Here is a 24507-nt window from a genome sequence, read left to right on the forward strand (position 1 = left end):
GACTTAGATTGTTACTGGTTTGAACAGGCAAGAGACAGCAACAATTCATCAGAGTCCTGGATTCTCTCCACTGCTCCGTGTCCGATCAGACTCTTTTGATCACGTATAAACCACGTCTGATCTGGTCCCAGGCTACGAAAGCAGAAATGTTGACTCTAACTGATCAAATTCACAACCTTAGATCCTTAAATAGGACTCTTCTGTGTGTTCCAAACTACACTGATTTAAATCTGAAGGTGACTTTTGACATCAGAGCTTATCAGCTTTGGAATGACCTACCAGGACATATGACGCTCACAGGTTGAAGCATCATATTTTTATGTTCTTATCCTGGTTTTTATCCCAGACTGTTTTTATCTTCTCTGGGTTTTTATTGTGTTTTATTGCATCTTGTTTTTATTTATTTGATCTTATTTATTTTATTTTTTTTTTTTTTTACTTATTCATTCTGCTATATTGATGAATGGTGGAATACTGAGCACTTTTTGTCCTGTTTTGTCCTGTCTGGAAGCTCGATGAAGTACCTGCCTATCAGGTTCAATGTATGTCTTGCTATAACGCCAAAAGCAATCACCTAGTCTGCAAAACAAATCTACCCACGGGTACAAATAAAGTAACCTTGAACCTTGATATTTTAGTAGAAGAAAAAAACATTAGTCCAACTACTTTAACCCATAAAGACCCAGTGCTTCTTTTGTGGCAGTTCCCAAATTATTTTTTCTCTCCATTTAACCCTTTCTTAAGCAGTTCATCACTATTTATTATTATATTATCCTCTGTATTTTTTCAGTTACAATTATGTTTTTTCAGATATTTAATTCACTGATCATGTAGATGTTCATTAAAGCTCAGATTAAAGTTGAAGGTTATTATGTCAAAAAGAGAGAAAACTGAAAAAAAGTGACTTTTTCCAACAAAATATATCAGTAATAAAATAGTAAAAAGTGTCTCCATCCACTGTCATTGATCCAACTCCATGGGTTTTACTGGTGAATCAATGTTCTAGAAGATGACGGTGTTTCCACATACACTACGGAGCCTCTTAACAAATGGGTCATATCTGATGACCATGAAAAGATGAATAACTGTATTTTACACCAATTATTTACATGCATTGTTAGGCCTGATGCCCTAACATCAAACTCTATTTCGTTTGATGTACTGTACATTGTACTGTGCTGCCAAATGACAATAAAACAATTCTATTCGATTCGATTCGATTTGATTAGAGGATCAGAAGTTATTAAACATTTTAGATCAGTAGATAGTTTTGGTTGCCAGTGGCTGTTTGGGTCTTTATGGGTTAAGTCTATATTATTGGTTGCTACTGTGGAATTATCTGAAATACTCTGACAATGTTTAAATTCCTCTATTAAATCATAGCTAAGCTGATATAAGTTAGATTTAACACCTTTTGTATGACTTTTTCTCTGTGCCTAATGTAGTGCAGCACCTTATTTTTTTTCTTACTTTTATAGACTGGTTTTGATTTGTGTTTACTTACAATACTATTTTGCATTTAATTTTCCTGTTTTTTTTTTGTTTTTGTTTTTTTTTAAATCTTATTTCAACTTTGAAAACTAAATGTATCAGTTATTTCCATTGTTTTTGTTTAGCCTTTCTGTTGGTCTTGGTATACATGTATGTGTATATGTATACATTTTTGGAATGGGCATACATAGTTATTTGTCATGCTCTTTTCTTCACATACAAGATAACACAGGGTATATTTGCACTGCCTTTAAACATACAAAAATGTAACTAAATGGATTCTAGAGGTTAAAGTGTGTATCTATTGTGACCCCTGACCCCATGACAAGAAGCAGCACAAACAGAAACATCTGGCATGTGTTGAATGAAATCTGACATAAAACATCAAAAAAATTAAAGCAATAAAATCCATATTCAGTGAACAAGAGTTAAAGACACATTAAGTGCAAAGGGAGGTCACACTGAATACCATCACTTTGGTTTTTCCCTGAAACTTTAGTATTTAATACTCTACATATTCAGATTGTCACTGTAATTTCACTAAACCAACAAATCTAATGTTGACTTAGGACTTTTACGCAGTACTGTAAATAAAGTTAGTATTACACTTCACCTGCATCTATACTCATTAGAACATTCAGTACTTTTTTTAACCTACAGATCTCATTTAAGATACTCTGACACATTCACACCTCATCCAGCTGTTCTTAAATGACAAGTAGTGTGAAGTAAGGGCTGCATGAATGTTTTATATGAGGTTTTCTAAAGGTGGTATCCTGTTTAACTTGCAGAGAAGGCCATCTAGTGACAAGATATATACCACATGCCTTGGTATTAAATGGTTTCTCATGTTAAGATACAATAATTGATTTGATAATTATTTCACACACAGCCTTTATTTCCTTAGACTACGTTATTGTATTGTCATTTCAGGTCCTAATTATACAACATTTAGTGTTTTTGTTTTCTACTGTCTATAGTTATTGACACTGTGTATATTACATATATCTAATTATTTTAGCAATTTTACTGTCTAGTTAATACCCCTAGAGACTTTATAGGTAATTCTCCTTTACATTCCCTTGTAAACAATAAGTTGTATGTGTAAATAAAGGAAAAATATTCAACTTGTTCTCAATGAAAACCACAGAAACAATGTTATGGGCATAAAATACCAATTTATTACTTTGCACATTAACACAAGAATTCCCTGCAGGCTAAAAAAAAAGAAAAAAAAAAGAAAAAAAAATAAATTTGAACATGTCACATAATAGCATTAACAGCATGTGAATGGCCCTCTGCCAGGGGCGGAGTCAAAACATGCCACGCCCCCTTCCAACAGATTTGAAGAGTTCCGTTCCAATCACAGAACCACAACATTCCATTCACAGATCCGGAACGTTCTGGTTCTGTGGTTCTGTTGCTACTGACAACCACACAGTTTCAGAGACCACTAGCAGAAAAAAAACAAAACAAAACAAAACAAAAAAAGACAGAGCAGAGCTATAACAAACCCCCAAAAAAAACCAAAAGAGGAAAAAACAAAATTAAAATACACATTACATCAAATTACAAATCCGTTAAGATATAACAATATATCAAAGTGAGAGGAATTTAAAAATAATTCATGCTCTCTTTCTATTGGGGCACAGAAAGAATTATGGATCTTTTTTTAAAAAGGTTAAAAAGAGGTAATCCTGCTCCGGTGATGCCATGGGGACCCCTTCACAAAGAGGAAGTGCATTTGCCAGGGGTCAGCAAAGTTGCCATGGAGACAGGAGAGCCCCCTCAAGAGGCGTGGCCACAGGTACAAACCAGGAACGAGGAGACACAATGGATGCCCGCTACAGTCGCCTGGCAACGAGGGGAAGGGGTCTGGTCTTTAACGGGTCCAGGTTTGAAGAAAGTACCTCGTTTGGATCTGAACACAGCGCAAAGAGCAGGTCCCCCCCCCACCTCTGAAATCAGCTTGTACCCCTCTAAATTACTGACATTTGTGTAGGAATCGTTAAAATACATCTTTGAGAGACTGGACAAATATTGCTAGCCTAAAACAGTCCCACTAAATTGATAAACATTTACCCAAAAAAAAAGCATTATATTTTTTTCCTTTCTCATAATAAATATGATTCCAAAATGTTTTTTTTTTTTTTTCTTTTTTAAAAGGACAATACTCTGGCATGCAGGCGAGCAAAGTCTACATTTTGTTACTTGAAAGAAAAAATTCTAAAGCCTACATAACTATTCCACCAAATGCACATTCCCACTGATTGATACAAGCAAATAAAATAAAGAAAATCAAAATTAAAAAATTAAGTACATAGACACAATAGCGAGAACAGACCAACAACCACAATGAGTAGAATTATAGCTTTGTTTTTCCACATTTGAGAGCTGGGTAAATATTGCTTTGCAATGTTATAAACAGGGAGTGATCGCTTATCTGACTAGAGATCAAATCTGTTGAAGGATTTAAAAACAAATCATTCCCCTTTAGAGGTGAATATTCAACTAGTGCACGTTAAAAACTGCCCCCCTTTTAACACAGAGTAAAACTTATTGCATGCAATGCCTGGACAACCCCCTCCAAATCCCCCATCAGCCCTGCACTCTCTGCTTCCTGCTGCTCTGCCAGCGCCCACGCCTTCAACAGGCAGGTGCTCAAACTCATTCATAGTAAACCTGCTGCTTTACGGGTGGTTTATTACAAAAGGGTTTTCACTGAGCTGCCCCCCCCTGATGAGGCGTGCACGTCGACTGTTTCTCCACACCTTTCTGTCCTACACCTTGAATCGCAACACCAGGGGGCGCTGTTTATGCAGCTGTCACCACTGCACTTTGCTGATGTTACTACAGTGTCTGTGCTAACAGTGCACTAAGTGTTTGTACAGGGGGTCCAAGGGCAGTGCTTATGCTTATTGTCAATTTAATCCAGTGTTAAAAATGCATAAAAATATGAAACAAACACCGTTAAATAGTAGACTTTAAGATGGATATACTTCAAATACACACAGTAATAGAAACCATTTTTAAAAAGTCTAAAAATTCAACTCATTGCCTATCGCAGACTGCTTTAGCAAATCTCTTCATCTAGGTCCATACTGATTACAATCCCTGATTGTCTCCATCTATCTGATCGAAAACACGGCGACAAATCTTTTGGAGTGCTACGCAATACCTTAAATCTGCCACTAGCCTTTAGTCACACTGGAACCTACAGAGGAAGCTTGATTTTATCCATCCTGGGCCTACTTTTTCCTCGCCGTTAGCAAGAATGCTACAAAAATTTCCCAACCAAAATCTCTACCCCTTAACCTGCAGCTCAATAACTGAAGTCTATTCCTGAAGTCGCACTAGTAACTAACTGGCTTTGCCGCCAACCGTAAAATTTCATCACAATAGTAACAACATTGACAACAACGATAACAACAACAACATCAATGGTAAACTACTAATTCTAAACAACAGTTTTTTTTAAGATAACCACAAAACATCTTATATTAAACTTTTACAAATCTGCTTTGTTGATTCGTATGTATAAATGCATAAAGGTAAGAGAGATTGAGAGTGCCCTCTGTTGCTTGCCTAGCGTCCCGGGTCAGTGCAATGAATTGGCCAGTATAAGCAAAGGAGACCTCAAAAGACTACGTTGGTTTCCGGCCCTTGATACTACAAAACAAAAAAAAAAAACAAAAAACAAAAAAACAAAACAAGAAAAGCAAAGTCCAGCAGTGTCATTATATAATCTTTCAGATAATCAGGTCCAAAGAAAATTAAGATCCCGCTTTCGACACAGAAACAACGGCGTAAGACCATACTCTGTGTTTAATGCCTTCAGCCATTCAACAGGTCCCAATGCTGAGCCAGTCACAGGCCAGACCACGGTTACTACTGCTACACATCAGACCCAGATTCTCTCACTGGATGAAACACATTAAGCTACCTTTTCTTTCTCTTTTGTGGGATTTAATGATCTTGTGAGGCACTAAAGGAACGGGTTGCTCCCAAAGGTGCAAATCCCATGAACACTCACAATTTCAAATGTAAATTAAAGTATTTCATTTAGTAAGAGATCCAGGACTGCTACAAATACCCACACCAGCCTCTGGGAGGCCTGTTTAAGTCATATGTTTCAAAGTTGCTCTATAGATGTAAATATATGCTTATATGTACTGTATGTGTGAATATAAAAACAACAAATCTGAGGCATTTACAGCAGTTATCTCCTTGATTTCCCTTTACAATTCAGTGGCCTGCCATGAAACACACATGCACACACTTTCGCACGCATACAGCAGTACATGTATATACAGAGATGAACACACTCAGACAGACAGACTTGCGCACTTATTCTTCTCTAAGATGGGAGGAAAGTAGTTAATGGGCATGGACACCCAGGTCACCTCGCTTGTAAAAGACCGTAAAGGAGAAAAAGTTAAAACACACGCTCATAAAAAGGAAAAAAATATATATATCATTCTCAAAAGGTCAACTCCCCCTCCATCTCTTTTCATGTAGAGTTCCCTCCCCACCACCCGATAACCCCAGACCTTGTGACAGATTTTTGCCCAAAGGGGCTTTGAGGTAAAAGTGATAAGAGTCCTGCTTAGCTGGGAGAGCTAAAGAGCTGTGTTGACATAGACTATGCCAATCCACTCCATTGCTCAGTGTATCTTACAAACACAAGAGTGCAGACATTCAAATAGAAAAAACAAAAACAAACTCAAAATAATGGCTCAACTGGTAGTATGTGTGTATGGTTTGTTTTTGTTTTTTCGTTTTTCTTGTGCATTGGAAACCCTCAGGTTTCACAGTGCTGGATTGCTGGTTAAACAGGCGGCTTGATTGGGAACGCTGGTTGGAGCCTGTCCCGTGAAACAAAACCCGCTGGACGTCGGGACACAGCAGATTCCCTCTCGTCCGAAGAGCCGCTTTGGTACAGAGTTAGAAAGTGTAGATTGAGTATGAAGAGAAAGAGACAGACTACAGGAACAAAAAGATGTGGGAGAAGAGGTGAAAAACTGGCAAATAAAAGACAAAAAGAAAGAAAGGAGAGAAGAGTCCGCTGGCTAACTGGCTCGCTAGCTCAGGCGAAGTACATGGTGTGCTGGGTATCATAGTGGATCTGGACAGCCTTGGCCAAGGCCTGGGGGTCCCGGCCATTACTCTGGCCTGAAACGTGGCTGCCTTCCGCACTGCAAGACAGAAAAAGGCACATGTACTCTACTCTGTATTTTCTGCGCTTTTATAACTGACACTGTTGAAGTGACTTAAAAAATCTGGAGCTGTGGTCTGGCAGGTTTTGACACGTTTAGCCTCTGGAAAAAAGTGTGCCTTCATTGGCCTGGGACAGAAAAGCTGAACGAATACACAAACAAAACAAAACTACAAGTGTTTGCAAGGAGAAGGGAAATAAATGTGCTTTAGTGAAGGCAATCCATACTTCTTCCTACTCAAACTTCTTTATACTGTAAATAAATTTTCCTAATTTACAAAACATACAAACACGTATAGTTACAACTGAGTATGTTGCCAAATCATTGCCAGAAAAGGCATGCAGAGTGAATAACACACACTGCCTGTTTTTCTAGAGCACAAAATAAGGACAATTGTACAGAAACTGTTTTCATATTCACCAAAATAGAAATGATAATGAGTGTAATTAACTTCCATACTTTTCTGTAGAGTTTTAGAAACCTTGTACTTGTGCTATTTGGGGTTATGACATGTTACTTAACCTTTACTATAAGAAAACATGCATTTTAAACAGATCTCCCAGGTGGCCTCACCTGTCATGGTCTTTGTCCACCAGATGGTAGCGGGCACGGAAGGCCACTAGCCTGGCGTAGTAGGCCGGGGCAGGGATGGAGACCGAGCGTGTGCAGCGGACGTAAGTGTGGCACAACTGGTAGGTGAGGAGCTGCAGTTCATCGGCCGTGAAACAGTTGTCATCCCACAAGACGTGGTAGTGGGAGGGACGACTGGTTCCCTGAGGGATGAAAGAAAATGTCAATGTAAAGTGGTGAAAGAAGTATTCAGCTCATCAAGGGCTGGTAACACAGTGTTAAAATACTCCACTATCAGTATAAGTCTTACAATAAAAACCTTCTTTACCAAAGTAAAAGTATTACCAAACTTTAGTCAGTATTTTGGCATTGTATGTGGTGTTTTTGGATCAATAATACTGCTGAATTAATGCAAATGATGCACTTTAGATGTTGAAGTAGTAGATGTTTATGTTTGAGCTCACTTTATACACAGTTTGTACACTATTACAGTAATGTGGTATATACTGTTATCAATATTATATAAAAACACACATACACACAAAGTATTGTAAGGATTTTGGTCGTCTTGTGCAGCCCTATTTTAGGTTGAATTAAAACTTCTACATCCTTTATTTACAAGAGACAAGTGCCTAAAACCGAAATACTGTAATTAGTGTGTCAACTTAAATTACATATAAACAATGTAATAAGTCGCGGAAACATCCAAGAAATGTCATGTGTTCTCAGTGAGCATCATTATGGCAACCACAGTCCAAAATATCCTGAAAGATATTTTCCACAGCAATTAAGGGTTCTAACCACCAACTGAACTAAATGTCAGAAATTTGGCAGCGTACTGATCACATGCAAGCAGCTCTTTTTAAAGAACACAGATTGTGAAACTTGCGTTTGAGCTCGTCTTACCTGAATCCCAGCATGGCTGCACAGGTAGAAGTCGAACTCTGATGGGTGAGTGATGGTGCTGTCCACTGTGGTGCCCGCTGGAACGTTACCGCTCTTCCCAACCTGCAGAGAGTTCATTTGTCAGAATTTACAGGAGATACAAACAACACGGGGTTAAGAGAAAACACATCTCTACATGGTATGATGGAGGGAGCTTTTACTGACCCTCTCAGCTTTGTCAGAGCAGAACAGACGTGTGTGGTGCCGTTTCTGGACCACGATGTAGGTAATGCCCGGCCGGTAATCCTCCTCCAGACTGATGCACGCTTTCCTGATAGCTATCAGCTCTGGCCATGCGACCTGAAAAGACAGACGGGTATGAGCATGAAATTGAGCCCATTTAACATTTCTCTACAGTGAAATTCAAACTCTCTCTGAGGCCATTGGGAACACAATTTAAGACCTTGTTGATAGTTTAGTGGGTCACACTGTGCCTGGATTTTAGCCATGCTCTAACTGTGAAAACAAGCAGCTTTATATTGTGGCTTTATCTGTTTTTTTTACTTCCTGTTCCTACTTTTAGCATTGGCATGAACAAGAAGTACTGGTCTTCAATTTCCTTAATTTCCACATGCGTCAACCTAGCACTGAACCAATGTACTGGAGCCAGATCTTGTTGAACTTACACTTAACCACAGGAGATGAAAAGGTGTTTAACTCTTTAAGTGCCAGACAGTTAAGGGGCTAATAAGCCTTAAAAGTGCCACAGAATTTGGCCGTTTTTCAGTATTTCGCGTCGTTTTTATAATATTTGAAGAATCCTGCAGGAAACTGCTCGGTAACATCTGACCGATTGCTAATTAGATTCAAAATGCACCGGACGCAGCCGATTCATTATTGATCATAATTTGCATAATTAATAATAATAATAATAATCTTTATTTATATAGCACTTTTCATACATTAAAAACTGTAGCACAAAGTGCTTTACATATCAGTTTAAAAATCAGTACCACCCCCCACCCACACCCACCCGCACACACACACACATATACATGCAAACCCACAAGCTCACACATACTTAAGAAGACTGACTGAGCACGGGTAGACCAGAACAAAAATGTACAAGTAAAAGTAAAACATCAGTTTAGGAGGCGCTGTCTCAGGGAGCCATCCGCACCAGGAGGCAGCCGCCGACCCCGGCAACCAGGCACCAGCAACACAGCCCCGCATCCCAACTAGTGGGAGAGGGCCAACTGGGACCCCCACCCACCAGAAAGGAGCGGACCCCAGTGAGAGAAGGCGCCACAGCCCCCGGAGTCCACAGCCGCCCCCCGGCATGGAGGGCTCCCTCTGATGAAACACCGGAGAATAAGAAACATTAAAAAGATATAAAAATATTATTCGGTCGCGTGACCTCAAATTCCCGTCTGCTTGGTCTCAAAAGGGGGACACAGAAAGAACGTCATCGAAATGTGAGAAAGAAATGGGGGTGGATGGTTTGTTTGTACACAAATGTGGCGTGTTCTCCAAAGCCGATCTGATCGGCCCGTGGCACTTTACAGGTTGTTTTCGTAAAGCCGATTTAATCGGCCCATGGCACTGAAAGTGTTAACTTACTACTTCTAGTAGCAGTTAGTTCTTTGATGAGGAGACATCGCACACTCCACCAGAGTCTGCTCGATGTAAATTCTGACCACACTGCAGTTTTCATTTGTACTTATTAGATCCATGTTGGTTTCATTTTGTAGCTTTGTTACAGTGTGATCAATATAATTTTTTCCCCAAAAGTACATTTAATAGCAAGGCTGAAGTTGATGCAGCTTTATGAGTTAACAGATAAGTTCAAAATTTTTAAGACCCATTAAAATTTAAGAAACTTTAGGGCTTAAAATTTAGATACTGGGATTTCAGACTTTTTTGGAAATCCTGTAAATATTTATTTGTATGCAATCAATTAATTTGATGTAATGTTGACTTGTAAACATTTTCTACTAGGAATGATCACAAATCATAAAAAATAATGATAAAGGGATCTTTTTAAAGAATAATAATTATTTATTCATTCATCTTCTCAACCGCTTAGTCCTCAAGAGGGTCGCGGGTTTGCTGGAGCGTATCCCAGCTACCTATGGGCCAAGGCAGGGTACACCCTAGACGTGTCACCAGTTCATAGCAGAAACAAACAACCAATCACTCATATTCACACCAACTGGCAATTTAGATTAACTAATTAACCTATTAATGCATGTCTTTGGACTATGGGAGGAAGCAAGAGTACTCTGAGAAAGCCCCCCCCGCCCCCAGGAATCAAACCTAGGACCTTCTTGCTGTGATGCAATAGTGCTATCCACTGCACCACTTTGTCACCCAGTGTAACAATTAGTTTCTTAAATTATGCTACCAAATAATTGTGGCCACAAATATGGCAGATATATGACACAGACACAATGATATAAAATGTGTATGAAGAAGAAACTTGGTGGCCCAAATCTCACCTGTTTCATCTGTCCCTCCGACACACCACCACGATAATAGATGATGCGTGTCGGCTTGAAACGTGTGGACTTGTAGAACTGGATGAGCAGCTCCCGCACCATGTTGGTCAAGTCTTGAATGACCTCTTGGCTGAAGAGTTGCTCCTGGAAAGATGATAAAATCTGATTTAGACTCGTACATGGAAGGTGAGGTGATGTCAAAAATAAATAAAAACAGTAGAAACTGCTTACAGTGACGATGGTTACAATGAGAAACCATTTATATGGAGCAAAAAGCCATTTAAAGCTATACCTACTGATGTGGCATTTCTCACAGCACTTAGTAAAAGTTTGAACATGAACAACCCGCCTCCCTCCAAAGCCCCGCCCCCTTCCCTCTGCCTGAGTACTGAGGCTCCTCCTCCTCTCATCTGATGCGCGACGGAAACGCAGGAGGAAGCAGAGACGGAGGTCCGATCCGTTTTGGCGTGTCCGCGGACCCCTCCCTCAGTAATCAGATGCATCATCCACCTGCCGCGGGCCCGCGGCTCCTGTTCCATCAGTAGACCTGGTCTGTGCAGTACTGGGTCAGTGTCTTCACTGCAGTGCCCAGGGGATGGGCGCGCGCACTGTGAACGCGCAGCCTCCGCAAATTTTCCGTGGACATTTGAGGTTTCATAGTCCATACAATTATCATCCTACATCATCTTACACTGTGTGACACCATGCAATTATACCTGTATGAGTCCCACCGTCATAAAAGCTGAGCTTTATGCAGACCTGTTCAGTCCAGTACAGCTGACTTCCGGACTTTTATCTCCATCCTTCATTCATCAGACTCCCGATTGTGCCCCTCAGTTGTTGTTTCTGTTAATAAATCCGTTTAATCCCTTCCACATGTGCATGTCAGTTCTATCCAAACACATCCTAGACAGTAGACTGTGGTCAGTGACAGGAGAAGCAGCGCGAGTGAAGCGTCAGATTCAGAGGGACACATATCTGATGTAAGACGGTGATAATGGATCGAATGCTGGACAGCCGTAATGGATGATTGACAGGAGGCTCAGCCAGGTTCGGCCAATTATTTTATTCGGACCGACTAAAATGATTGGTCAGACTTTTATCAGAAATATATGAGAATTAAACATTTTTGAGTTTCAATACCTGGTGGATTTCTTTTACATTTTAGTTTGACACACTCTTATTAGGACAATTTTAAGATGACAAAAGAAAAGTGTAAAAACGCCACATCATACGGTATAGCTTTAAGGGACTGAATCAACCCAACACAAAAATGTTTAATTTTCTTATCTTAATCAAGTAGTTGGGTTACAGTGTTCAGTTTGGGTTTACTCAAGCAAAACAACCCATACAGAAATCTGCCAAATTTGGTCATGGAGCTGTCTTTGCCAGGTCATTAACTGTCAAAGCAAAATGTACACAATAATATGATATTCTTATTCATGTTCTTAAATAAAAATTAAAAACCAGTGAGCAGTGCGTGAGTTTATAAATGCTAACCTCAAAGTCACGTGTAGAAGATGTAACAGGCTGAAAATGTTGATGTAAAATGGTGTTAAAAAGACAAACACAACATGGAATACAATGAAAATATCACAAATAAGACAAAAATAATAAAAAGTACATAATAGCCACAACAAGATGAAAATCACATAATAGATGAAAGACAACAAAAACAACACACTTAGGCAAACACAACATAAAAGGCACAAAATGTTAAATATATAAAAGACATGACAAACCCAGTATAACACAGATATTTATTTTAAGTATCTGATTTGTTTCATGCGTCTGTAAATTTGGGTCCTAAAGGAGAAACAACTGATGCTGAAAAGCACTGATACAGATTAAAATATCCTCCAGTAACTCTGAGGCCATGAAATGTTTCCTCTGGTGCTCCATAGGTAATGAAAACAGGAGAAAAAAGAAAAGAAAAAGAAAAAAAAAAAAAAAGCTATTTTTTCTCAAAAAGTTATGACAAAGAGCCAGAAATAAGATACAGCAGTTATCCCTGGTGTTCTTAGGATACTTTTTTTTTTTAATTTTGTTTTGGGCCTAATATAATAAGTAAAGAGCCAACCTGTCTGTATCATTAATATATTTTTATGTAGAAAATATAAATTACAACAGTAATCTGCATAAAAAATAAACAAAAAGTCCCAATCACCTCATCTGCTTACAGTGATCAGTTTGACCTGAAAGAGTCATTGTTCATCACTATAAGATTAGCCTGACTTCACTCAGACATATTTTTATTCCCCTTGTAAAAATCTAAGGTTGCTTTAAAGAGTGTGAACATACCTGGGACATGTCTTGCCGAGATGTCTGGACCCGCACCGTTGCACAGTAGCGGCTGGGGTGCCCGTCCATGCTACCGACCACCGCGGCGATTGACGGCTTCTTCCCGTCACCTGCAGGAGGATGTGTGACGTCTGCGCCCAGGAAGATGACGGGCTGCTGGAACACGGAGGGCCTGAAATGAGACGGAACAGAGAAAATCTGCATCATCAAAGGATTGCTTCTACTCAGATTGCTCAATACCACATGATTACATGGGGGTCTTTGTCTAACCAGTGTACACCGTTTGAAGCCAAGAAGCATTCCAGCCTCCATTTGGAATACAAACACTACACAACAAATCTGTGCTCACCTCTGATGAGGCACCAGGACATTGTTGATTCCTCCCAGCTTGGCGTTGATCTTGAGGCAGAGGTTGGACAGAGTCTGTGGAGACGTCTTCACTACGTTCTTCACCTGGACACACTGTGTAGCCATACCGAGGAGGGTGTCTCCCACTCGTTTAACTTCAGCTGAATATGGAGAAAGAAGACAATTATTGTACTTTGTCCTTTTTAAGATTATTCTTTGCTTTAGTTTCACAAAAATAGACAAAGAGTAATGAATGAAAATGTAATGTATGAAAGATGCGATAAAAATAAAGATTACTAATGTCATTATTATTACGTAAAAACTACACAGGGTCAAAGAGTGGCTGTATAACAAATCGGATGCTGGATCTTATTTACTTCCTCTAACCCATTTTATTGAGGTTAAATGATATCTGTGTTTCTTACCATAGACAGGTGTTTTGCCTGGAAGGATGACCACGATGAGCTGCAGACCTACATATGACATCTTGAGGTGTTTGAACATGGGCTCCACACTGTCGGCTCCTTGGGCATATTTACAGAAACATGGCTGGCCTTGGATCGGCATCCCAGCATCCTTTGAAATCTTTCGCAACTGGTCAGTGAAGCTCCTGATGAAGAGAATGAAATGTTCAGGAAACAGATCACAACATTCAAAATAATGTAATTCTGTTGATGCTCTCATAAGTTAGTATATGAATTAATGCAGTATTATGCCAACAGTCAAAATGTTGTAGCACAAATGAGTAATAAACACCTTGATAGCTATCCAAAACAAACATTAATTCTATGACTGATGCTACCTACACTCAGCAAACGACGCATGACTCTGTAACCATCCCTCATGGATTTAGCATGTCTATACTTCACAATTCTAACTGTAAGATCATGGGCTGACCACACCAATTTCAGTAGTCCGATTCTAAACAAGGTCATTTCTTTTAATGTCTCTGAATTAGGTGGAAACACTTATTGAGAATACATTTAACTTTCGATTTTAAGACACCTTGGCCTAAAACAATATCCATATTAGTCACTTTTCCATTGGACATATGCACAAAACTTCACCAATATTTACTGAATGTCGAAAAAACAGAAGTGCGTAATGTCAGTTTTTCCATTACATCACAAACACGATTTGTTTATTTGATATCATGAGACAACACGAGAAGTTATACCATAAACATGGCAACGAATGTAAATATCGTACTAATCTACAGATATATTCATTATCATTATATATTACCCCTCTGTGCCGTACTAAATTTAAAAATTATTCAGTTTCCTGGTGTGTCCACACATACCTCACTACGTTTCTTTTAAAACTCTTCTTATTCACTTGTTGTAACATCCGTCAACATTCGTTTTTTTTTTATTCAGGTGAGTCTAGCTGTGGAAAAAGGTCTTTCCATTGCAGTTTTGCATGATATACCAATTGAGCTATGCCTGAAAAACCACCTCTTGCCAGCACAAAAACTTAACTAACAAGCGAGAGTTTTGGCAAAATTGTCTCTTTTCTATTAGGTAAATTTTTATGCATAAGTTATATTCACGCAATTTGAAGATCAATGGAAAAGCAACTAAGAATAACTGCTCTGGTATCAGGAACATCAAGAATCTGAATGAAGTGCATCAGTGCACTTCTAATCTAAACCCGTATCCAAATATTGTCAGACACAAGTCACATCACTTACTTTAGGAGGTCCTCTCGACACTGTTTCTGCGGAGCAAAGCAGGCCACAGCCCAGACCTTGATCTCGATACCGGCGTAGAACTGCTTCCCTCTCATGTCCCACACCCCCTGGTTGGGCGTGGCCACTGTTTTATTCTGCGGAGAGAGTCCCTACTCTCTTAGTCAACCCCCCGGTTGAATGAGCCAATACAGAAATTACTACATCCCAAAGCAGACTGAAAGCTTTGGAATTAACTATTAGACCACTGCTATAAGGAATTCAGTGTAATTATCCATCAAATTACCTTCTTATATTCTGTTTCAAGAACATATGTTTACTTACATGTTACTTGCTCTAGAGAAAATGGAGTTTGTTGGAAATTATCAAATATAGTTTATTTATCTGGTAAATGGAGTTCTGCCTCACACTTGCAAGTAAGAAATCCTCAATGGCTTTAGAAATCACAATGAGGACAATTGCCGACCTGTCACTACTTTGCCACAGTGGTCTAATAATTACTTCCACAGCTATGTTTTTAACTGTAAAGAGGAAAAAATTATTACAAAGACTGTACATTAGTGTAATCTACATTGCTGCAGATTAGATTCTATATTATATATTGTACAGTAGGTTTGAAAACAATTCAAACGTTTCAGAATGGTGAAATAATTTAATTTAAATTTTACAGCAATGTATTATGTACTTTTGTATGAACCATTTTCAGTGGGTCATTGTATAGCATATTGCACCAAGCATTATTTGGCACACAACATCCACTTTCTCGGCTTTTGAAAGCTTGTGGTCAGGACAGACTGTACATTAATATTTCAAACATAATGAAAGCTTTCAGAATGGCATATTGTGTCTATCAAATCGAACAGACATCATTAAGTGAATGCGCTTGTGAATACAAAGGGCAGTGCTTTATATTTAAACTAACAAGACCTGCCAAAAAGCATTAAGAAGTTTAACCACAATGAGGTACTTCTAAGTGGCATTCCAGGAAAACTTTACAGCCACTCAAACTACTTCTAAGACCATCTTAAAATCTTTAGCCTAATTAAAAAGTTCAGCTTCCTATACATGTAACTACACAAACAATAAAAAAAAAAAAACATTACAGTTTACATAACACAGCAAATTGACCGTTGCCTTTCCCATTTTACATGTTGTGCCAACAGCCACTTCAGTGTTTTTGTGAAGACTTTGATGCATCCCACATAAGTGTGCCTTTTAAAATCAAAGTTGTGTGTGTTTCATTCATACCAGTGATCACAGAAATGGGAAAAGCTGCCAGTCACCAGTTAAAGGCATTTCATTAGAAGCTGATTAGACTCGATATCCCAGCAGGCAAGTGGCCAAACCCATCAGACAGTGTTATGATAGGATCTTGGGTAAATTAACCAACATATAATCCAGGCAGCCAATAGTAGGATTTAAACTTGGCACAGCTACATAAGAGCTTTTTACAATCTGCTCTAACGCTATAAAGAAACAATTGTAGATGAATAGAAAGACTGGAGCATTTCCCCACAGGGATCATTAAAGTTTCATCTTATCTTAGAAGAATCATTGAGTGCTGCCTCTGAATTGGGTATTACGTTCCAGTCCCTGTAGCATTAATATTAACCTTTTCATTTCAGATTGGAGAGAAAGCCAAATTCACCCTACAGGCTTTAAAACAGTAATACAGTATCTTCTTGGCTGGTTTTACTTTAACACTAGGTGGCTACAAGTCTTGTCATTCTTCCGTTAGCAGCACATTCATTTTTCTCCCATTACACACACACACACACAATCCTTGAATCGCAACTCAGCTTTATCACACCTGACAACCAGGATGTATGAAAACAAAAAGGTAGCTTAGAGAAGTGACGAATACAGGCAGATTTCTGGTCCAGATAAAATCATAGCAATAAAAATCACTGGGAAATCTGCCAGAAAGTAATTTTAGAAATATTTTCACCATCTGGACTTTTAGGTCTTTCCAATTGTGACAGATACGAAACCTTCTGAGGCTGATTTGAGATTCTGTGGTGAATCTCAGCAGCCCACAGCGACAAGCTCCTTATCTCGTTCCCTCCACTTACACAGACTCTAGTGAATGCAGCCAAGTCCACACTGTCATCTGTGTGCAGTATGATATTTACATACTTATGAGCTGTGTGAGTGAACGGACTGAGAACACAGACTTAACACGCTGTTGAGATGCACCACAGGATTAAAACACAGGGCGAGCTCCAGGTTTTACAGTCCCGTATTTATTATAGCCAAATAGTAAGGATTCTAGTCATAGATCTGTTTTATATGTGTAAGCTATCATGTGCTGGCCTTCATTTCCCTTTTCTAATGTACTGTTTAATCAGCTGAGATACAGTATTTCCTCAAATAAATCCAATAGTCAACACAAACAAATGACCAGATTTCTGCAGAGCTCAAGTCTTTTTTTGAAATCATTTATGAATGCAACCTATTTCAGATATAATTGCATTTGGGCCAGACTTCGGAAAAGAAAAGTAATGGGTAATGGCAGGAGTTTGCTGATGAGTTTATGTTTTTCTAATTTTCTATGCAATATTAGCATTCTTAATTTCAGTGCTTTCTTGCAAAAGGTGCAACAGGCTGAAAATCTGCTCTAATCAAGGACTAAGTACAGAAATTTAAGGCATCAAAACAAATACGGTTGAATTTCAGACTTTAAAATTCACAAGAACCCTTAGAAACCTATAATGCACAATGTACACTTCTACCACATCTATTAAGTAAATTCAACTATATAATCATGCTATTTTCAACAATGTGTTGTTGATTGGTCATCTGAGGTGTTAATCTAATTCTGTAACAAGAATTATAATTTCAGACATAGGATGGCTTTTGCAAATGACTCATAATAGAAGCTTTGTTCAGGAATGAAAAGTGGGCTTGTATTAACAGATTAAGACGGTGCTTTTTTAAAGGAAAAACAGAAGTGAAGCAGAACAAGGGGTTGTGCTAAAATGACTACTTATCAAACAGGGGGAATCATGAATAACGATCTGCTTTTAATATAAGCCTGCATCAGATAAGCACCTGTTACCTTCCATAAGAGCTAAATAAAGACCACAGTCTCTATTTGAGGAAATACTGTATTAGTAGCAGTCATTCACACTCTTAGCATTTTGATAAGAAACAAGTGGAAACCTGGAGCACCCCCTTATATCCCACATTCACTCAGTGCCCCCCACCCTGTGTGTCCCAGTTAGGCCCCCGGAGAGCAGCCAGTGCCCAGTACTCACCCTGCCACAGTCCCTCCCTGTGTCTGTACTCACCCGGCCCCCATACTGTAGCATGGGCGCAGGGAGAACACGCCCCGTAACTTCGGTCATGTCATTATGCACGACAATACCGAATTCCTTTAGGTAAGGGTCCGGGCCCCCGACCATGCTGTTACTTTTGACCTGGGAAATGAAGACGAGAATAGAAGTATAAGAAAGGAGCAGAGGGAAAAGCAAAGGGCGGAGCTAAACATGGCTGTGCAGTTCCAGTTACTTTTCTTACTTCAACCCCAAGAGGGAAACAGCACTCACCAGTCTGCTGATCTCTTCCTGTCTGTCGGGGGCTGAACGGGCTGTAGCTTTGATCATGGTGGATGTCTGGTTGTCTGTCAGTTTCTTGATACAGCGCTGGCCTGCTACTATGTTACAAACCTGCCATGCAGCAAAAATATTTCAGTAATTTTAACAAAATTCGATCAGTTGAAGGCGTTTTTCTTCCATCGTAGACTAAAACAGTTGGCCTCTTTCTCACCTCCAGGGGAAGGTAGGTGTGCTTCTGTTCCTGCCCGACTTGAAGACAGGGTAGATGTGGATATTTGAGCTGCAGATTATACTTCTGCTTGAAATACTGGGCTACCGTGCACTCCATGGCTTGGCCGTTCTCAAGCTGTAAGGGGAACCTGTGAATAAATTGTAAATGGTGTTCAATTTTAATATGCAAAACAAGAAGCATGAAGGGAAACAATAATTGTACATTTAAGAGGTGATACAATGTTCTATGCTGTGTCCACATTTGTACACTGCATGAAACACTCAACACTCCCTTTGCTGACACATAAACATTACTTAACTGAAGGAATAACACTTACGTTTGGTGGCTGGCAGGTCGACGTGTGACATTGCACACCCGATACTTCCGTTTCATCTGACCACAGTGTGTGACCTCAACTTTCAAGCCTGTTCAAAACGCACAGTAAAACATGGTTTCCATTCATTAAACAGGACAGGAGGTTCTATTTGAAACATTTGTGTAACTTTAATACTTTGCAAGTTAGTCAATTTCTCTTTTGCTGTTCTGAGACTGTAAAAAAGATAAATGCAGGCAGGAAACTAATTGCGTAAAGCAGCATCCAACTTTCCGCAGTTTACATTTATCACAATCATTATTAAAGATTAACCAAAAGAGAAGAGTGAGTGTGAAAATATGCTGTTCAAACAAATTACTTCATTGTTAAGATGTGCTGTGAATACACATGTAAATATTTGCTCTTCCATATATTTAAGACTACCCTACTTCTGTTCTAAGGCAAACACTGAACCAAGGTAAGGAATACAAACAGTACACAATACAGTAGTTCATCTGTGTGTATCTCTCTTGGGTATACAGCTTGATAATGAATCACGAGTGGGTGCAGTTTCTTTAGTTGTTAACACAGCATAAAAACAAACATGCATGTGCCTTGCAGGCCTACACCTACCTGTAATCTCACTGGTGAATTTGATACAGTGACTCACAGATGCCATGAATAAAATGAGTACGTTTTGACAGTGTTGTCCCTCTTCTACCCTCTGCTCTTTTCAACGCATATCAGCTCATGTGAAATGTTAATACAATGCGTGTTTTAAAAAGGGACTCACCTCGTATTTCCTTGGTAAATTTGACGCGCTGGGAATCAGTCAGTGGTTTGGTCTGTTCGTTGATGTTCTGTATGTCTAGCACCTCACACATAAACTCTATCACAGGCTGAGCACGGTAGAAAGCAGTGGCCGACACTGTGAAGTACATCAAACAACAATGTTTATCAAACTATCCCATAAAATGATTAGATGAATGTTGTAAAATGTGGAAATGGACCATATCAGAAATATTTGTGGACATTCATTCCTATAACCATGTGTTTTTTTCCCATTTTTCCAAATTTCCCATTTTTAGTTATAACCCAACTAAGATGGATCCTACAATATTTACAAATAACACTGTCATTACTTTCACTGAATTGTGAATATTTTACTCAAATGTATATAATCTGTGATCTTCCAGGATTAAAAATTCAGCAGGCCTCATTTGATTATTTGTAAGGAAGCAAATCAGTCTTGACGTGATGGTGGGCCCACCAATATCATGTGTTTTCAGTTGGACTAAAGTCGACTCAAAATGTGTACCTTAATTAATCTAATAATTTACAAACAAACAAAAGAAAAAAAATGGTTGAATTTGGACCAAAGAGGACAAAAATCACACAGCTGGCAGAAAGACAACACAAGGTTTAATGTCAAGGTTAACATGATACGCAGTAGAAGTCGATCAGCTCTGCTCAGGTCTTACCATCGATGTTTAGCATCATGTTCCACATGGCAGGACGGACAGACTGATGGAAACCAAACCACACCTCTCTGCCTCCACCCAGAGGATGGTAGTAGCCCTCTGGAGGGGAGAAAAACGAACGCCCTACTGGAGTATACCTGTGCACACCAACACAAATGACGGCATTAGATTTTATTTATTGAACATGTAATAACATACACTCATGCCTAAGCACGTGTTGCACTGTTAAAGTGAAACACTAACCTATAACAAAGAAGGCCTTGGTAAAATAGAAAACTGTAATATAATACAGGCATAATATAATACATATGATAACGTCACTGTAATTGAAACACAGGTGTGTCTCTGCAGGAGTAATAGGTGTGAGAAGGATGTCAGCTATAATTTCACACCTCTATTAAAAGCATTAAATTGTGTTGCATTTTCAGCTTAGTTGGTAAACAGCCCCACAGTTTTGTTCCTTTTAACAAAGAAGCTGATTGTCTAAACTAAACTTGGCAGATCGGTTGCAGCTCAACTACCTTCATGAAAAAAATGGATCCTAAAATGGATTGTCTGCTTTAGTCAGTTAATTTAACTTAGCAATGTTATGGAACATTTCTGTAAAGGTGTATGTATGTAATATATCTCTCTACAAAGCCAAAAGAAAATAAATAGCATAAAATTAAGTAAAAGACAAGTGTTACTGTTGTCTGTATATTTATCGGTCACATAATTCCTTGGATTATAAAATACGGATCAGTGTTTCTCAAAGCACAAGATGACAACATTTCAACAAAGAGAAATGTCTCCTTGTCCACTACCCAAATGCTTTCAAGTTTACTGTCATTATGGAATAAAGATGGTGGAAATATTTTCAAAAGGATGAATAGTCGTACCTCATGGAAGGCAGATGCCGAGTGATGACGTCTAGAGCCTGAACAGAGTCTTCCGGGACCTCGTTAAGATGCCCTGACAAAGCCTCCAGCAGCATCTGCAGACTGACCACAGACACCCACTGCAGCGACACCTTGAATGTCTGATCCTTCCCCTCGCCAGGCAACGTCACCTCCAGATCCACCTGAGGATGGTGAGAGAGTGACGAGGACGAAGGAGACAAGGACAGATGGAGAGGTTGAAAGAGGAGAGAAAGGAGAGACCCAGACAATAAAAGACCAAAGATGAGTCAGACTTTACACATTACATTATTATACCCACACCGCCACCTGGTACACATTAAAGTGTAAAAAGATATGCGATTAATTTATTCATTAATTCAACAATATACATTATACACATCCATGAAAAAGTGGCTTTGTTTTTAAACAGAGTTCCTGTAGGTTTTAATAAACTTAATACTTCATGAATGCAATTAAAGACCTAATAAACATGTATAACTGCAGAAAAAAGTATCAACAAGAAAAAATCCTACATTAGTGAAATTAAAATTAGCTGGGTGTTCTCTGATCTGCACAACTTGCATAATTTGTTGTCGGTTAGTATTGTTACAGTGTGGTCAATACATGATTTTTCTCTGAAATATATTTAAAAAGGAGACTGAAGTAACAGATATATGTACTATTTCTCCTACATATACATTTATTCTAAACACTCTGTACTACTTTCAGGTATTTTTTAATAGTTTGAAGTTCCGGCGTTTTGTCAGGATGTTAGTGTACTGTATTGTTAGCCTGGCCAGCCATCTGGTTTTCTCAGTGTATTCAGTACTGAGAAAACAGTCTGGAATTGGGCCAATCGCTGTGAAATATGCACTACCTATTCTATATTGACCAATCACAAGTCTGGGGGGCTGGTGTTTTGCAATGCCTCATACGCACTGACTTCTTTTTTTACACCCTGTATTCTTAAGTTTCTCTGACAAAAGACAGTAATCATTCACCAAAATTTCTACTCGCACACCACGATGGAAACATGCAGAGGTTTGTTAACATTAGGGATCTGCTTGTTGCATAATTATCTCACATCCGTCTTATCTGTGATTGGTTTACTCAGCGCCTGTTAGTCCCGCCTTCATATTTGGATTCAAGCCCTGCAATTCCAGACGGATTTCTCATTGAGAAAGACAGATGGCTGGTCAGGTTACTGTATAGCATGTATGAACTAATTTTGTTCACAGCTAGAAACTGTAAATGTATGTCATCACTAGAGGGAGTATTGAGTCACTCTGCTATTTGAGAATGAGAACTGGTAAGACTCAACTTTCAAAAGATAAAGTGACAAGTAGAGGTGTTAGAAAATAGAAGTGTTGGCATTTTCTCTACAGTGGTGAGTTTTCATTGTGAACCTTCGGAAATAATTAAGTTAGTATTTTGCTATGTTTGCCGACTATTCAGATTAAACTGTGACAGCTCTGACCTTGCTTGGATGATTCCAAATAGATTTTTAATGCAGCTATTGGGATCACAAACCATACAGAAAACAGAGATGATTTGTAGTTTTACAGTGGCTGTTTTTTGTCTAAAAACAGAGCTAAGCTAACAGAGCTATAATGTAAACTGCAGCGCCTCACACAGCATTATTTGGATTGACTATCAGTATTTTTGTTTGACGAAAACTTGATGATACCATAATAAAGATGTATGTAAACAATAAGCTTCACACTTAAACTGTGAGTGATACAATCCATAGAGCACTGCTGTTGATAGTTACTACATATAACCCCTTTAATGTAACTTCATTAATGTCATAATTCAGTTACAGACATGCAAGATCACACATAACACATTAAAACCAAAAATTTTGATTATTAGATTTTAATCTTTTTAAGGACCTGTAGAAACCATGAAACAATTTATACGTCAATTCCTTTTACACGACATTAAGTCACCAGGTATAAAATAAATCTAAAAATGTGATTCCTTAATTATTTTTTCCATATTCACATCATTCATTCTTGACACAGTGGATATGCGTTTCACAATACCAACCCTATCTCTCCCTATTGGCAGTGGATGTGCTGTGTACATGTTCCTCTTCCCGTCATAACCAGGCTGCCGGTCTCCAAAGATCTGCATCTTGAAGTGCCGCACCATGGTGTCCACCACCTCCCTAAAACACACAGGAAATACGACCGTGGGCCACGACAACATGCAACCAGGAGATAATACAACAAGGCTAGTATGAAATCAGTCAAGATACAAATGTAATGGTGTGTTAGTATGTGTCCTTATAGAACCTGGTATCATGCATTAGGTGGTAAATAAGCAGCCTGGGGACATTTTCATTGGTTATAATCGATTTTATATTATATTTTCTTCACCCAAATAATTTCCACTCCGTATAGGTAATTGTACACTCTAGTCATGACATGCTTCTAAATGAGAGCTAGGCAGAATAAAATCTCAATTTCTTTTCAATGTTCTGGAGGATTTACCATTTTATTCAATTGTTTTCCTGCTACATCAACTTAAGACAAAACAGGATTTAAAAATACTCTCTTTCCTAAGACTATATCCCATGTATAACTGGAGAAAAATCATTCACAATTAATATATTACATGAATAAAATAGGCTATACTATGAATTCATGTTGAACAGGAAAGATCTCCAGAGGAATCATCTCGATTTCACAACTTAACTGAATTATTTCAATACTTTGATGAGCTCCTGAAATTTTAAGCTCCCCTTACCACCTTAATTTTGTTAATGCATATCTTTTTACTTCTTTTCAAATAAGTAGGTCTCATTTCTAATCATGCTTTAACTGAAACCCCCTAGGCTCAGAGGAGAAAATAAGCGGTCATGTGTAAATCAGTCTGGATATCCATGTTTACTGGAACCATAAGTCACAGACTGAAACTTCCAGGATGAAACATAACCATTATTAAAAAAAAAAAAAAAAAAGCTCATCATTGAGTAAACCGACAATGCCTCTTTCTAGCTGTATTAAATTGGACAATGAGCTGCCAAGTGATTTTCATCTAAATGAGCATGCAAGTTGCATGAG

At 38.7% G+C, this 24507-nt stretch overlaps 1 protein-coding gene across 4 annotated transcripts in view; it reads right to left on the reverse strand.

Annotated features, from left to right (window-relative positions):
* Positions 1 to 2649: 2649 nt before the first annotated feature.
* The window catches only part of ago4 (argonaute RISC component 4), a 31784-nt gene continuing 9926 nt past the window's right edge, over positions 2650 to 24507 (reverse strand). The window contains exons 3-20 of one of the 4 annotated variants that reach the window (XM_030146838.1): positions 23489 to 23609; positions 21440 to 21621; positions 20562 to 20698; positions 19874 to 20008; positions 19105 to 19192; positions 18768 to 18915; positions 18548 to 18667; positions 18257 to 18418; positions 15003 to 15136; positions 13735 to 13919; positions 13311 to 13470; positions 12962 to 13133; positions 12161 to 12190; positions 10661 to 10804; positions 8388 to 8522; positions 8184 to 8285; positions 7281 to 7480; positions 2650 to 6686 (exon numbers count right to left, since the gene is read on the reverse strand). In XM_030146838.1, the coding sequence (XP_030002698.1) occupies positions 6578 to 6686; positions 7281 to 7480; positions 8184 to 8285; positions 8388 to 8522; positions 10661 to 10804; positions 12161 to 12190; positions 12962 to 13133; positions 13311 to 13470; positions 13735 to 13919; positions 15003 to 15136; positions 18257 to 18418; positions 18548 to 18667; positions 18768 to 18915; positions 19105 to 19192; positions 19874 to 20008; positions 20562 to 20698; positions 21440 to 21621; positions 23489 to 23609 (2464 nt within the window). In that variant the 3' untranslated portion in view covers positions 2650 to 6577. Of the gene's footprint in view, positions 6687 to 7280; positions 7481 to 8183; positions 8286 to 8387; positions 8523 to 10660; positions 10805 to 12160; positions 12191 to 12961; positions 13134 to 13310; positions 13471 to 13734; positions 13920 to 15002; positions 15152 to 18256; positions 18419 to 18547; positions 18668 to 18767; positions 18916 to 19104; positions 19193 to 19873; positions 20009 to 20561; positions 20699 to 21439; positions 21622 to 23488; positions 23610 to 24507 lie in introns of all 4 variants that reach the window. The other 3 variants (XM_030146837.1, XM_030146840.1, XM_030146839.1) reach the window with 3 other exon arrangements.

Source organism: Sphaeramia orbicularis, chromosome 11, assembly GCF_902148855.1.
Source record: "Sphaeramia orbicularis chromosome 11, fSphaOr1.1, whole genome shotgun sequence".
NCBI classification, from domain to species: Eukaryota; Metazoa; Chordata; class Actinopteri; order Kurtiformes; family Apogonidae; genus Sphaeramia; species Sphaeramia orbicularis.